Raw genomic sequence first — 15,542 nt, forward strand, 5'->3', positions numbered from 1 at the left:
GGCTTAGGTCTTTTGGAGTGGGTCGCACACCCTGGAAATACTGTGGTTAAAACGGGCGCCGCAAACTACCATCTACCCCGGACTGGTGTAGCTAAGTGTGACAGGCCATCTGCCGGGTATAGTAGGTGACCCGGTGGATTTCAACTACAAATGCCTACCTGCGTAGAGCCTCCGCAGTCGATCACTGTACGCACGGATGACGGAGTCCGGGGAGGTTGAGTCGTGCCAGACCAGCCGACAACACGCCCCTTTGGTCCCAAGTTCGTGCTAAACAGTAGCCCCAGAGTCTAACCAGCTTGGGGGAAACGGCTATACGTCCCGTCAGAGGGCCGTAGGTGAGGTGGAGGGGAGAAGCGGAAGGCCATGCTGACGGAGTAAGGATGTGTGGAACAACTGGTAGATCCGAATCCGGTCTACCAGCCACACATAGCACGCGGCCCCCGGACACGTGCGTCCGAGCTCCTGATGTCGCGCTGTACGCCAACTCTCTTCACCTATGTCTGCTGGGTAGTCCTAGTGCTCATATAGCACTCCTAGTTGCGGGCTCGAAGGAGGGTGGGAAGCTCAGCAGATGAAGATTTTTCCTTACGAAATATGGATACCTCAGGATTCAATATAAAAAACACCGAGAAACCGGTGGCTTCGGAGGGACATCCCGAAGAAGCCCCCAACAAAACAACTGCTGCGAACGCGTCCGGTGATCCAACCACAGATTTTCCTGTGAGAGGGTCCCACGCTACAGATCAAAACAAACATTGTAGGAAAGGGGGAAAAGGTAAGGAGAGCAAGCGGCAACCCAAGGTTTCTAAACCCGCTCCACCGACATCCACTTAGCAACAATCGAGGTTAATGGTGGCCCCACGGGGCCCCCTTACCTCATTTACCTCATCTACCACGGGCCGCCCTGCGATGGTCACGACACTGGAGCCCCCCCCCCAACGGTGGCGGAGGCTGGAGAAACTGTCGCGGGGAAGGGGGCAGCTGTAGGTGCTCCACCGGGGCGCCCATGACCGGCGAAACGAGAGCTGACGCTGAAGCAGATGTGGTGGCATCCAAAAACGTGGTTTTGCCCCCGTCGGCTGATGCGGAAGCAATCGCGGCTACTGAGAAGGGGACGTCCGGGGGGGTGACTGCAGCCACCCTACCAGGACCGGACAAAGGAGGACCGTGGACGGTGGTCACCTCCAAAAAATCAAACAGGCCACAACAAACCAAAAAGGCCAACATAAACACTGGAAATACGGAGAAAAGCGAGGCAGACAAACGCAGAAAGAGACCTAATGCTGTAAACAGGCGAAAGAGGAAGCTAAGAGCTGAAAACGCTCTGGCACCAGCAACAGAGGTAAACCTGGAAGCAACGCCAGATCCCGAACCGGGTACCTCAAAGAACACTAACAAACGACATCGTCCCGAGGATACGGTGACACCCAGCGGGGCCAACAAGAAGGCCTGCACTGGTGCGACACCCAAATCCTATGCAGCGGCCGCTAAATCCGATCTGATTGCGGCCGTCACAGCAACAAATGCGGGACACCTAACTAGGGAACAAGTGGAAGAGATCGAAGAGACGCTTAATAACAAACTCTGGTCTCTAGTTCAGGCCAGAGCTAGCAATCTACCCATGTTCCAGGGCAAACCGACGTACGCTAACGCCTCACTACAGCTGTGGTGCATGAACGTCGAGGCCATGGAATGAGTGAAGAATAACATCGACGGCCACACACTTGACTTCCGGAGTCAGTGGACTTACCAAGGAAAGTCAGGTGTGGAATTTTAATACCAGGCAAGGCTGAGACTAACAAGATTGGCGAAGCACTCCGCTACTTCAACCCCTGGGCTGAAGTAGATCGTTGGTTGCTGCACGCGGCGCAAAAACAGGCTACAGGGACCTTCATTGTAGTCAGCATACCAGAGGAACTGATCCCTACCATCCTAGAACGTGGACGGCAATTATGATATATGCTGGGCGCCGTCTACATAGGTTCGAAGAACGCAAGGGACGGTTTACAGACATACCACCACAAAAGAAGGAAACAAAACCGACGGAGATGAAACAGTCAGGGGATACCCCGATGATGGTAGAGGAGTCTACCCAACAGCCGAGCACCAGTCGTGAAGAGAACTACACTCCCGAAGGCACCCTCTCGGACACTGCGCACGATCCGACGAACGCCGACATGGCGAGCGACGGTGATGAGGCGGATAGTGTCGGGGATTGGGCCCAAGGGATACAGGAACTCGACCTTGGGACAGGGGATGACTCTGACGATGGAGTCTCTTTTACCCAGTAGTCGAGCTCTCCAAATCAATCTCCACCACAGCCTTACCGCCACGGCACAGCTGCGTAGGTGGTTGGAGATAAACAATATAGCTGTAGCCCTCATCCAAGAACCCTGGCTATCGCGGTCAGGGTCCATACAAGGATTAGGCAACCTCAAAGGTAAGCTCATAACAAGTAACGAACCAACAACCAAGGGCATATTTGTCACAAATAACATACCCGTGCAGACCCTAACTGAATTCTATTCCAGAGATGTCTGCACAATTAAAACAGCAAATCCCTCGAGCACATCGCGGGGAGTAGTTCTCACGTCTGTCTATATGCCAGACGGAGAGGACCGCCCACCACAAGATCTGGTACGGCTGGTCAACTACTGCGAGGCAGAAAAATTAGACATTATCGTTGCAACAGACTCGAACTGTCTTCACACAGTCTGGGGTAACGAAAAAACTAATAATAGAGGTAAAACACTTATTGAATACTTATCCACTACTAAACTATACATTATCAACACAGGTAACAAACCCACGTTCGTTACCAGGCGTGCTAGAACCATAATTGATCTCACGCTGGCAAACGACGGCGGGTCCAAACTCATATCGAACTGGCACGTGTCTGACGAAGCGTCCTGCTCATCACAGGTGGATACGTTTCGATCTAGGCCTAGTCCCAACACCTATACAACCCTACAGGAATGTGCGTAAGACTAACAAGGAAAAGTTCCGTGCAATGCTCGAAAAAGGACTACGAGCACTTGACTGTCCTGAAAAAATAACAAACACTCAAAGTATAGAAGAACTAGTGGAGAAACTAACATCTTTGTTAACAAAATGCTATGAAGCAACATGCCCCCTAATTCACCCTCCGGATAACCCAACCGACAAAAAATCATGGTGGGGCCCAGAGCTAAAACGCCTCAGAGCCAAGGTTAGGAAAACACTCAATAGAGCTATGAACACATGACAACCAGGATTGGGATCACTACAGAAATGTAAAGGCCTTGTACAAGAAGCGAATCAGATACTGGAGAACTCGAGCATGGCGAAAGTTCTGTGAAGCGATCGAGTCGTTTGTGCAGGCCAGTAGAATCCGCAAAATCCTTACTGGGGACCCACAACGAGAACTGGCGTCCCTAAAGAAAACAGACAATACCTACACCAAATCATCAGAAGAGTCACATCAAGTGCTGATCCAGACGCACTTCCCTGACTGCACTATGGTTACCACAACTAGCTGGCAAGACACAAACCTCACTACATCAGACAGCGCCTGGAAGTGCGCGGGTGAGGTAATACAACCAAAGAGAATAGCGTGCAATCAGGGGCTTCCAGCCATTTAAAACGCCAGGACCAGATGGTGTATACCCTGCGTTTCTCAAATGGGGAGGCACAAGATTAAATCACACACTCAACACAATCTTTCAAGCCTGCCTGGCTTTTGGCTATGTGCCGAAATCATGGAGGGAAGTAAAGGTTATCTTCATACCTAAATCCGGTAAAGCAGACTACTCAGACGCAAAGTCCTATAGGCCAATCAGTCTCACATCTTTCCTCCTAAAGACCCTGGAGAGACTATGCGATAGGCCGGCAACGCGCCTGCTTATACTTTGATGTAGCGGGTGTCTGTGGATGTTGTTTTTCACTTACCATCAGGTGAGACAACTGTCCGTTTGCCCCCTCTTCTATAAAAAAAAAGGTACCTGAGAGATAACGTACTACCAAAAGTACCCCTAAACAACAATCAACATGCCTATAGTGCAGGTAAATCTACGGAATCAGCCTTACATGCTTTAGTGGGCAAGATTGAAGAAGCATTTATAATCAAGGAATCCTGCCTAGGCATCTTTATTGACATCGAAGGGGCCTTTGATAAAACAAATTTCAACAGCATAGTTACAGCACTAAACCGCCACAAAACAAACCCAACTATAATTACTTGGATCAGAAACATGCTGGCAAACAGGATCGTAAGAGTAGACAATGACAACAAACAAGGCGCCATCGTTGCTAAAGGATGTCCCCAAGGAGGGGTGTTATCACCCTTGCTATGGAACCTTGTAGTTAACGATCTAATATCCTTGCTAAACGACAACAGATATTATACAACAGGCTACGCAGACGACCTGGTTATACTCGTGGCGGGCAAGTTCACAAATACACTCTGTGAACTAGCTCAGACAGCCCTGCTATTAGTAGAAAGATGGTGCGTGGAGCATACCCTATCCATTAACCCGAACAAAACAGAATTAGTGATGTTCACGAACAAACGAGACTTGGGAAATTACACTCTACCTAAACTCTAACTCAACCCTGAATCTAACCACAGAGGTAAAGTATTTAGGTGTAATACTAGATAATAAGCTAAGCTGGTCTAAACACATAGAAAATAAGTTAAACAAAGCCAGCATCATCTTCTGGCAATGCTGCAGGATGATAGGCAAGAGCTGGGGACTTACACCAAAACTGACCCTATGGCTCTATACTGCGGTCATTAGACCCGTGATCAGCTATGGAGCTGTGGTGTGGTGGCGTAGAACACTCCTCACCACAACGCAATCCAAGCTACAAAGCTGGCAGAGGTTGGTGTGCATGGCAATCACGGGCAGTATGAGAACCACACCAACAACAGCAATGGAGGCCATGCTAAATATTCTGCCACTTCACCTATTTATCCAACAAGAAGTTGCAACTACTGCAGTAAGACTAAAGACTCACAAACTACTGTGTTCAACAGGCATACCACAGGGTATATTTACCCGCTATTATATTGTAAATAGAGACTGCCATCGTAGAGAATAGTAATAATTAGGATAGAAAATATTAGGAAAATTTTGCAACTGACAGGAGCAGTTTCTGCTTTAGTTTTATTTACAACTCGCTATTGCGAGAATTAATTATATAAATTATACAGTTTTATTCCTATTTGACCTTTTAAAATCGACGTAGCCTCCGATAAAAAATTTGACAATATTCCGGACCCCGAAAAAAGATAAAAAGGAGACTAACCATCTCTCTAAAACCCCCCCTAAAGCAACAAGTAAATCACCGCGACCTAGCCTGGAGATAGTGGAGGGGACAGCACATGAGCAAATTCTCAAAATGACGCAGGCTACCCCTTCCACCTCCAAGGCTGGAGTAAACATGACAGGAAAAACTCCAGACAGTCCCAAAAAGCGGGGATTGACATACATCATGTCGCCAGCAGTGACGGACAGGGTGCAGAAAGCAAAAGCGCTGGCGTCTAATGCAAGGACTGCACTCAATGAGTCCAAGAACCTAAAAAGAGAACTAAAAAACACATTGGAGCAAAATATAGAAGCGCTGCTTTGGTAGAAGAAGCAGACTCAGCGCTAAAGGTCGAGAGGGCTCGGAACGGGGACGGGGGCCTCGCGGGCGCGGAATCGGTGTACAAAAACACCGCTGAAGTACCTGCGGTGTCTACGGACTCTGGACTGAGCGAAAAAATCGACAAGCAATCAGAAATCCTTCTGGAGCACAACAAGAGGCTGGTGGATATTCAGGAGCGCCTGACACGCTACGGCGAAGCCGTGGAGGCCGCCAGCCTGAGAAGCTACGCCAGCGTGGCCGCTGCGAAGCCGCAACAACCCTCAAAACGTGCGGCCCTCCACTCAGTAATTATCTCGTCTCAAGACGAGAAAGAAACGAGCGAGGAGGTCCTGGGCAAGATCAGAAAGTCCATTGACGCCAAAGAGGGATGGGTTCAGATTGAAAGGGTCCGGAAAGCCAGTGCTAGAAGTGAGGTACTTGGGGGAGGAGCACATGAGAGATACTGGGAAGGGCTGCGTGCAGGGGTCTATCGGTGGGCCGATATTGTGGAACCTGCTCCTGGATCCACTGCTTCAGGAGATGAAGGCCAAAGGCGACTACGCGCAGGCCTTCGCCGACGATGTGGTGTTGCTGTTTGAGGGTGAGACGGCCCTCGAGATCGAACGGCGAGCCAATGCCGCCCTCTAACGCGTGAGGGCGTGGGGCCAGTCAAATAAACTTCGGTTTGCGCCTCACAAGACCAATGCTATGCTTGTGACGCGCAAACTGAAGTATGACACCCCATGTCTTCGCATGGGCGGGGTCGACGTTGTCTTATCGAGCGAAATCAAGCTGCTGGGGGTCGTCATAGACCATAAACTAACCTTCAACGCCCACGTCGCGAACGTCTGCAAACGCGCGGTCGCCTTCTACCACCAGCTGGCCCGAGCGGCTAGGGCCAGCTGGGGTCTCCATCCTGAAGTGATCCGCACTATTTACAGAGCGGTGGTCGAACCTGTGATCTTGTATGCGGCCGCCGTCTGGTCGCCGGCCGTGTCTAAGCTCGGTATACGCAAACAGCTGAACGTGGTCCAACGGGGCTTCGCACAGAAGCTTTGCAGGGCATACCGAACCACCTCCCTGAACTCCGCACTGTTGCTCGCTGGAATACTCCCCCTCGACCTCCGCGTTCGCGAAGCGGCGACTTTATATGAGGCGCGGAGGGGGGTGCCCCAGCGGGTGATAGGGGATCGGGAGGTGGAGCGGATGTCCTCGGCTCTGCGGTCTCCGCATCCCGCCTGTCATGTCGACCTCGAGTTCAAGTGCCTGGTCGACCGAGAACAGTTCATTGCAAATAGCGAACACGAAGTTAACATCTTTACGGACGGCAGCAAGATTGAGGGCAAGGTGGGGGCAGCCCTGTCCGTATGGACTGGCGCCGCCGAAGCTAGAACCCTCAAGCTTGCTTTGCCGTCCTATTGCACGGTGTACCAGGCGGAACTCTTGGCGATATGCCGGGCGGCGCGGATGGCCGCAGACAACTTGGCCGGATCAGTCGGTATATACTCTGACTCCCTGTCGGCACTGCTCACACTCAAGAATCCAAAAGCCCTCCATCCCCTGGCCGTAGAGGCGAGGGAACACCTGCGAAGGGCTCTGCTCCAGGACAAACATATAGAATTGTTCTGGATCAAAGCCCACGCAGGGCTAGAGGGGAACGAGCGTGCCGACCATCTGGCCAAGGAGGCTGCGCTGAAGTCCAAACGCGCGTTTGACTACGACAGCTGCCCGGTTTCGTTCATCAAGCGGAGCATTCGCATGCAGTCGCTTGATGAATGGAACCAGCGGTATCGGGCCGGCGAAACGGCTGGCGTCACCAGGGTCTTCTTCCCTGACGCGACGGCCGCACACAGGATCATAGGTAAAATAAAGGTGGACAGGTTTCACTCAGGTGTTGACGGGGCACGGCGGATTCTCCAAGTACTTGTACCGCTTCAAGTGCAAGGAGAGTCCATCGTGCGTCTGCGACCCTGAGTGTTCGGAATCTGTCCTCCACGTCCTCCTGGACTGCCCAGCCCTGGCTTACGAGAGACTGCGTGTCGAGTGTCAATTGAGAATAAAACTGAGCAAAAATATATTACCGAAACTATTAGAAGAAGAAAATAGCAGAAAACTGTTCCTGCAGTTTTGCAAAGAAATTGCTGTACTTGTAAATAATAGAAATAGGACTTAAAAATTATGTTTTTTAAATATTGTACATATATTTACATAAACATATAGTTATAGTTAGTATAAGTAATATAAGGAATAGTTATAAGTTTTGTAATTATTAAATTGATTTGTAAAAATCGATGCCTAATTGAAAATTTGTAAATAGACATAAACGGTCTCCATAGTGTTAAGCATGTATGTATAAGTTTAATTGTAAAAAATATAATATTGTAGCAATAAGGGGAAAAAAAAAAAAAAAAAAAAGAATACATAAATAAATATATATATGCTCCCTCCCTATGTCACTCCCCCCTGGTGTGTTGCACACAGTGCGAATAGTTTAGATTTAGATTTGCCTTATTTGTATTGAGGGGAAATACCCCATAATGAATGAATGTGGACGGATGAAAGAAGAAATTGGTATGCAGAATGTCTGTGGAATAAAAGCGAGAAGTATGACAAAGAGGACTAGCTTAAGTAATATAGTAAATTTGTAAAAAAGGACTCCGAAAGATAAAAATCGGAGGCATAGGAAAAAAAAAAAAAAAAAAAAAAAAAAAACAGGCATACCACACAAAGATTCTGGAAGACATAGCCAAAGACATTCCGTTCATGGAAGCACCAAAATGACGGAATACAAATCAAATATATTTTTGATAAAAAATACAAAATACAGCTGGAAGAAGACTCACGTGTAGCCTTAAATGGGCAAGACCTGAGTATCTTCACGGATGGCTCTAAAACAAAAACAGGGTCAGAAAGCGGTATTTTCTCCGAAGACCTAAATATTAATATATCACTACCCATTGGTACCTACAACTCAGTGTTCCAAGCAGAGTGCTTGGGTATACTTGAGTCAGCCAGAACAATCGGGAGAAGGAACGTAAAGGATTCCCACATCCGTATATTATCAGACAGCATGTCAGTATTACAGGCACTAGATAGCAACTCAACCACTTCAGGTTTAATCTATGAATGCCATAACACCCTGATGCAGGTAGGTGAAAATAATGACATCACACTGCAATGGATCAATGGTCACAACAACACACGCGGTAACGACAGGGCAGATGAGCTAGCAAGAAGGGGGTCAAGTACGACGGCCATAGGAGCCGAACCGATTATACCGTTACCTTCTTGCGTGCTCAAAGGCCAAATTCGACAACGCATGAAACGCAAACACATTACACTATAGTCCGAAGTTGAGGACTGTAGGCAAGCCAAGTTGGCGCTGCCAGAAACTGATGCCAAATTAGCAAGAATTCTAATAAATCTGGACAGACGCCAACTGAGACAAATAGCTGCGGCACTGACTGGATACGGTCCGTATAACAAACACCTATTTAATATGGGCATAACCGACAGTCCCCTGTGCAGAGCTTGCATGGGAACAGAAGAAACGGCTACGCATGTACTTCTCTACTGTCCAGGTGTAGCGGCTTACCGGGCACAACATCTTGGCACCCTGAAGACACTTCCGGAGATCTTCAAGAAGCCGAAAAGACTTCTAAATTTTCTGGAGGAGCTTGGATGGCAAGAGTGAATCGGATCACTCCCACACACGCAAAATAGGCGCAAAGTCGTCGAGTTGCGGAAACTAGCCCGTGTTCACCATACCATACCATACCATAACATGTGAAGTAAAAACTTTGTACCCCTTTTTACGAAAATTGCGAGGACGGAGGGGGTTTGAAATTTTGCACACTTATAGTTTATAAAGAGAGCAGATTGCTAATGTTTTTTTTTTTTTAAATTATGCATAAAAAATACATTAAATCAATAAAAAAAAATATACACCACTACAATGTATTTGACAAACGCATATATACCCTTTTTTTTAATGCTCAAACTTATAATTTAAATTAATTATGGTCAAATTTCGACCACTGGATGACCAATAGTATTTATTAATATACCTGTCACCTGTATACTGTGTAGTTATGGCATCAAAGAATATAAGCCACCCCTTCTCTTCCCGTGGGTGTCGTCAGAGGCGACTAAGGGATAACACAGTTCCACTACCAGCTTGCAACTTAAAATATAACGCCAAGCCAGCAGTTGGATAACCATCCAACTGCTGGCTTTGAAATACACTGGCCGAAGACGGGCAGCGGCGTCTTGGGTGCGACAAAGCCAGCCCTGCGGTCACCAACCCGTCTGCCCAGAGTGGTGACTATGGGCAAAACACATGAGTTCACGCCATTTTTGACGTGAACTTGTGGAGGCCTATGTCCAGTAGTAGACTGGGAAAGGCTGCTGTGATGATGATGATGATGATACCTGTCACCTAGTAATTTACGCCAGGAAAATAATCCAACCCAACCCAATATTTGCATTTTCTACACACTGACAGTAGGTATTTTTGTTCTTTAAACTTTTTAAATAAAAACAATTTTTTTGATTTTGAATCAAATATATCCAGGCTAGGATTTTTCAGACAACCCTCACCTGAAAAATTCTCCAATTATTTTCTAATATACAAAGATAAATAAAAAATAATTTTTATCCATTAAGCAGATGGGTGAAGTTTGGGTCTTCTACTATAAATTACTACATTAAATTACCAATTCCATTTTTAGCTATTACGATACAAAAAAGAGAATTCTTAGTGCATGACTAAATTCTCTGACAATACTACCAAAACTAATATATTATGCATTCCATTTTCTTTTCATCAAACTTTTTTTAATTTTTTAGTTGTCTATTTTTCCAAGTATTAAATTTTTGTGATCTTAACAACATAATATTTGAGATCAACAAGCTCAATAATGCATAAAAGTCAATTTATGTACAACTGTTAATGAAATGTTAAAACATTTTCTTATTTTCAACAAATTTTGTTCTAAAAAAAATATTATTGCTGCAAAAAGATCACTTGATATTCATAACAGCTAATGACTATAATATATTTTCTATACTATTTTTTATTTATAATTTAATGAAGTTTGTAACCTCATTTGCACCAAACAATCTCTGTCACATAGTCTTCTCGATTTTACGTGGCATTGGCAAAAGCATTTTTGTCACCTTGGCACTATTGGCTTACATAGCTTATGTTATGTTATGTAAAGAAGAAGAAAACGAATTATGAAACAAAACTATATACTCCTAGATAGTCCATTAAATATGAATTATAAACTGTTTTTATTCAAAACAAGTCAAACTAAATATATCTTAATAGCACCTATATATCTATTAAGTTTAGGAATCCAAAAGAAAAAGTGCAAATATTATTAAACGAATGTCATGATATTTAATTTCATGTTTTTTTTAGCATTTTATTATTATAAAACGAAAAATGTATTCCTTTATGAGTATTATTAACAATTAGTTATTATCTTTGTCGCCTAGATGCAAATATATTTAAATACTTTCCCCTTGTCATCTCTTTGGCCTCTTCTAATCCTAATTGATAAGCGAGATCATGAAGTTTCTTTACTTCCATAATGAGACTACTTGTTGTTAACATCTCAAGTTCTGAAACATAAATATATTAATATATTTATATATATATGCCATATATGTTATTCACCCCCTTAATCCCCCCGCCTGATAAACAATATTGATTAATTGTTAAGGTCTCCCAGAATAATTTTAAAATAAAACAGCTCTATGAGAAAAAAAAATAGAAACCATTTTGTTTGCAACAAATATGATTCTTTAGAATCAATAGTATACAATTAAAAACCTTTAGTTACTTATTAAAACAACATAATTCGAAGAAAAGGTGTGAAAATTTAAAAATTCGTACATCATAAAAACCTTAAACCAATTAAATATCTTATGAATGACGCTAGTTTTGGAAGTAATAACCTATTGCAAGTCTTGCAAAAAGAATAACAATCGACGTAAATGTAAGTACTCACGTTGCATATAATTATAGTCTTCTTTGGTCAAACCTTTATTCCACGACGGTGGCGACTGGTCAGGGTTTTGCAACGGTGCAAACTCTGACACACCGGGGACTGCGAAAGAATCATTTGAGCACCGTGAACCATCATCGTTACAAAAATTACTGTTTCCATCACCCATTTCAAATTAAATGTTTAAAAACAGTCGTTATAACCGAAATGCCAAATTATGTATGAACGTAATGGACGTCGGAATGACAACATTAGAAAAGTAACGTAATCGCGGCACTTTTGAAAATTATTACATTCATAATAAAATAACATCAAATGACTTCAAGACTGAAAAGACACACAATCTTACTTTGCTCCGGCCATAGCTCGGGTGAAGCTCGGTCCAGTTTTTCTAAGCTCAGTAAGCTTTCTTCTAGGGACGTCAGAGGAATATCATCTGATGTAGTTTGGGCTGAAAGAATGGTATAGTATCTTATGTTAATAAACTATAGACAGTTATTAAACAATAGTAGTGGATAACATAAAATCTATAAAAAATTTAATACTTAATGTGATATTACAAAAGTAAATATATAAATAAATATCAGTAATTTTACCTTCTCTTATTATGGAATTTTGTTTCGCGGCCATTTTCTTGAATTTGACAACAAAATAAGCACAAACAAAGCTTATAGTCTTTGCGCATTTATCATAGATAAACTGCGTTCAATTTTGTGACGTTACTTCAGATTTTAATAGCATTATTCTTTAGTTATTTTCCATTTCCAGTGTATTTTCTTTATTACCTTCTAAATTACAAAATTTACTGATATTTATTATGTAATATTATTAGTGATTAAGTGTTCTACACTACTCTTTTCGTCACAAACACAATTAAACAAAAGATTAAAATATTAAATCGTATTTCAATAGTAATAATTATATATATTTATAAATAAAAGCTAATTTTATTCACGATATTTACTTATAACAACATATTTTTAATTTTTTTACACCGTTTGTGTATATGGTGCTACTACATAAAAATATGTTTTTTTAATTGTATTTAATATCTGTATTTGATCACCATTATACGTCAATGTGTTCATCCTCTCTTTCTTTCGCTCGGATACAGGACCAAGCAAGGTGAGTGTCGTAGATTCACCGCGTGGTTTTTAGTGTAAAATTAAAAGTGCATATTTGATTAAGGAATAAAAAGTGTAAAATTGTTGTATAAGGTAAATATAAATAATTACTTAAATAACTCTCCAGGAACTCATGCTTTCAATCGTCTTTGAACTGATGACATGTTGAACCTAGAAGCTACAATACAAGCGTATTTCACATATTTAAGCTCTTTAAATTTTGAGAAGAGAATAATGTCACAAATACAACATTGTGTATCTCTAACTAACATAAAATATCAGTTCTTGAGAATTATGCTACATTTGGATTGTATTTTACCGTACTAATTTTGATACAACATAACCTCTCGTCATCTTTCATGCCTTATTGTGAATTGCGAAATATTAAAAAGATATGATGCCGATGTTAAACAAATGATCACATCATCTTCATGGAGTTACTGATGATTTAAAAACATTTAAATTTTCTATTTTCAATTGAACAATTTGGAAAATGACAACATTTTCAGTATGTACTAAAATTAATAATAAAGCTAAAATCAATCTGATGTGCTTGTTAATTAAATTGAAAATATCAACATTGTTGACAATAATTTAGGTTAGGATTTAAAATCAGTTTAATTACTGTTGTGCATATAATATCATGCATACATAATGTCTTTATTTAATTATTGCAATTAAAAGCACCCCACATATGTATATGTCTTATAAATATAATTATGTGGGATGCTTTTAATTGCAATATAAAGAAGTTTGAAATAAAATAGTTTAAAACAAAAACAAAAAAAAAAAAAAACCTTAATGAACAATTGTCATTTAGACCATTTTTATTTGTTGTTTCCAGATGCGCTCCGTCACATTGAAGGATTGTGAACAAGACAAGGTGGTTAAGCACCTAGCTGCCCATTTAAAGAAGTAAGTTTATAATAAAATACTATATAAGTATCATTTATTAGCCTAAAAACGATAATAATGACTGACTCATCATTGAACTATTGTTATCTTTCTAAAAATCTCATCACATTATTATAAAATTTTAAACAAAATATCAAAATTGCCATATTATATCTTAGTTATAATTTTGTATTTATTGTAATTAGAAGTTATGTCTTTTAACACGTTGAATGCTATGGGGGCCACCAGTTGGGCTTCACTTGTTTAGTTCATGGAGCCAGTTTAAAAGTCCATATTTACAAAATTTTTATGATAAGTTTTTATTGCATTACCATACCAATTCTTAAAGATCTTACTTATTTTTCTTTACAATATATGACATATTTTTCTAAGTCATATTTTTCAAGCTGACTGGCTCACGTTCATGTGGTGTCCCCCGCGGTACAAACGGAAAAATTGTGTGCTTACTACATGGTGTTCCCCATGGCCCAAACAGAACAACTAAAAAATCAAGCCGGTGTTTAACGTGTTAATAATTCAAGATCATAACATTTTATATTAAATTTTTTCAGGATGGGCAAGATCAAGGTACCAGAACATATGGACCTTGTAAAAACTGCCCGTTTCAAGGAATTGGCACCTTATGATCCTGACTGGTTTTATGTACGCTGTGCTGCCATCCTCCGTCACATCTACATCCGCTCCCCGGTTGGTGTAAAGACTGTTACAAAGATCTTCGGTGGTCGCAAACGCAATGGTGTCACTCCTTCACACTTCTGCAGGTATATTTTATATTAAACAGTTGCGTGTGCTATGTGCCACCCACCTAAACATGAGCGGTTCGTGGATTTGATTCCTGTTTAGAATGGATATTTATATTCATATAAATACTTCCTATCATATTGGATGTCTGTACTAGGGGGTTTCCCCACAGTGCCTCGGAGAGTGTTAAACTGATGGTCCCTGTTATCAAATACACCTCATTACTCATAGTAGAAAATATATCTGCCAACCTGCAGTGGAGTACCATAGTGGATTAAGTTCTGACACTTCTCCTACGTGGGGAAAGTGGCCTATGTTCTGCAGTTTAATGCTACAGGCTGAATTGTTATTTGTTAAGTTTCCTAACTCATCTCCCTGTTTCTTATACCACTTATGTAGGGTCGGCACAACATGTTTTACAAACTATAATTTAATATTTCTTTTGCAATAAAATTGTTATGATAATAATAAAATAATATTCTTTATTGTACACTATTAAAAGATACAAACAAAAGTAGTACAATTAGATGAAGATGTGCAAAGGTGGTATTATCGCTAAAAGAGCGATTTCTTTCAGACAACATTTGGGTATAGGACGGCATACAAAAGCGACAGGAAGTGTACACATAATTTATATAACATAAATTAGATTAAATTACAATAGAATATAGAATTATACATATATATATATATATATATATATATATATATATATATATATATACACACTCAAATATACACATATATAAATACATACAATTCATACACATTATAATTAGCCCTTTGCAATTGTTACTGGTACTTTTTCATTTCTTTTTTTGAACATTTTGTCAATATTGATTTCAGGTCATCAGGCAGCATTGCCCGTAAAGCTCTCCAGGCTCTTGAGGCTTTGAAACTTGTTGAGAAAATTCCAGATGGTGGCAGAATCGTCACTGTTCAAGGAAGACGTGATTTGGACAGAATTGGTGCACAAGTCCGTCTAAAGGCTAAACAGGCGGCCAAACAGAGTGTTATTGTTCTGTAATTTTAAATTTAATAAAATACTTTAAAATAAGCTAATAGTTTCTATCATTTGAAATCCAAAACTTACTATCAACTTCAAGTAAAATCATGATTTTCTTTTTGTCTTATGTGTAGT

The 15,542-nt window shown here is 41.7% G+C and overlaps 3 protein-coding genes across 3 annotated transcripts; 2 read left to right on the forward strand and 1 right to left on the reverse strand.

Annotated features, from left to right (window-relative positions):
• Positions 1-6,315: 6,315 nt before the first annotated feature.
• Positions 6,316-7,581, forward strand: LOC123661232. The gene has a single exon (XM_045596218.1). It carries the CDS (start codon positions 6,316-6,318, stop codon positions 7,579-7,581), a length of 1,266 nt encoding a protein of 421 aa, XP_045452174.1.
• A 3,405-nt stretch (positions 7,582-10,986) lies between these two features.
• Positions 10,987-12,311, reverse strand: LOC123661022 (protein lin-52 homolog). Its single transcript, XM_045596038.1, has 4 exons — positions 12,218-12,311; positions 11,971-12,072; positions 11,625-11,723; positions 10,987-11,235 (listed from the first exon to the last, which is right to left on the reverse strand). Exons 1-4 carry the CDS (start codon positions 12,249-12,251, stop codon positions 11,093-11,095), a joined length of 378 nt encoding a protein of 125 aa, XP_045451994.1. The 5' UTR covers positions 12,252-12,311; the 3' UTR covers positions 10,987-11,092.
• A 1,278-nt stretch (positions 12,312-13,589) lies between these two features.
• On the forward strand, positions 13,590-15,463 carry LOC123660880 (40S ribosomal protein S19a). Its single transcript, XM_045595904.1, has 3 exons — positions 13,590-13,660; positions 14,212-14,421; positions 15,248-15,463. The coding sequence occupies exons 1-3, from the start codon at positions 13,590-13,592 to the stop codon at positions 15,426-15,428; spliced, it is 462 nt and encodes a 153-aa protein (XP_045451860.1). The 3' UTR covers positions 15,429-15,463.
• The last annotated feature ends 79 nt before the right edge of the window (positions 15,464-15,542 follow it).

The sequence above is a fragment of the Melitaea cinxia genome, chromosome 16, assembly GCF_905220565.1.
Source record: "Melitaea cinxia chromosome 16, ilMelCinx1.1, whole genome shotgun sequence".
In the NCBI taxonomy this organism is placed as follows: domain Eukaryota; kingdom Metazoa; phylum Arthropoda; class Insecta; order Lepidoptera; family Nymphalidae; genus Melitaea; species Melitaea cinxia.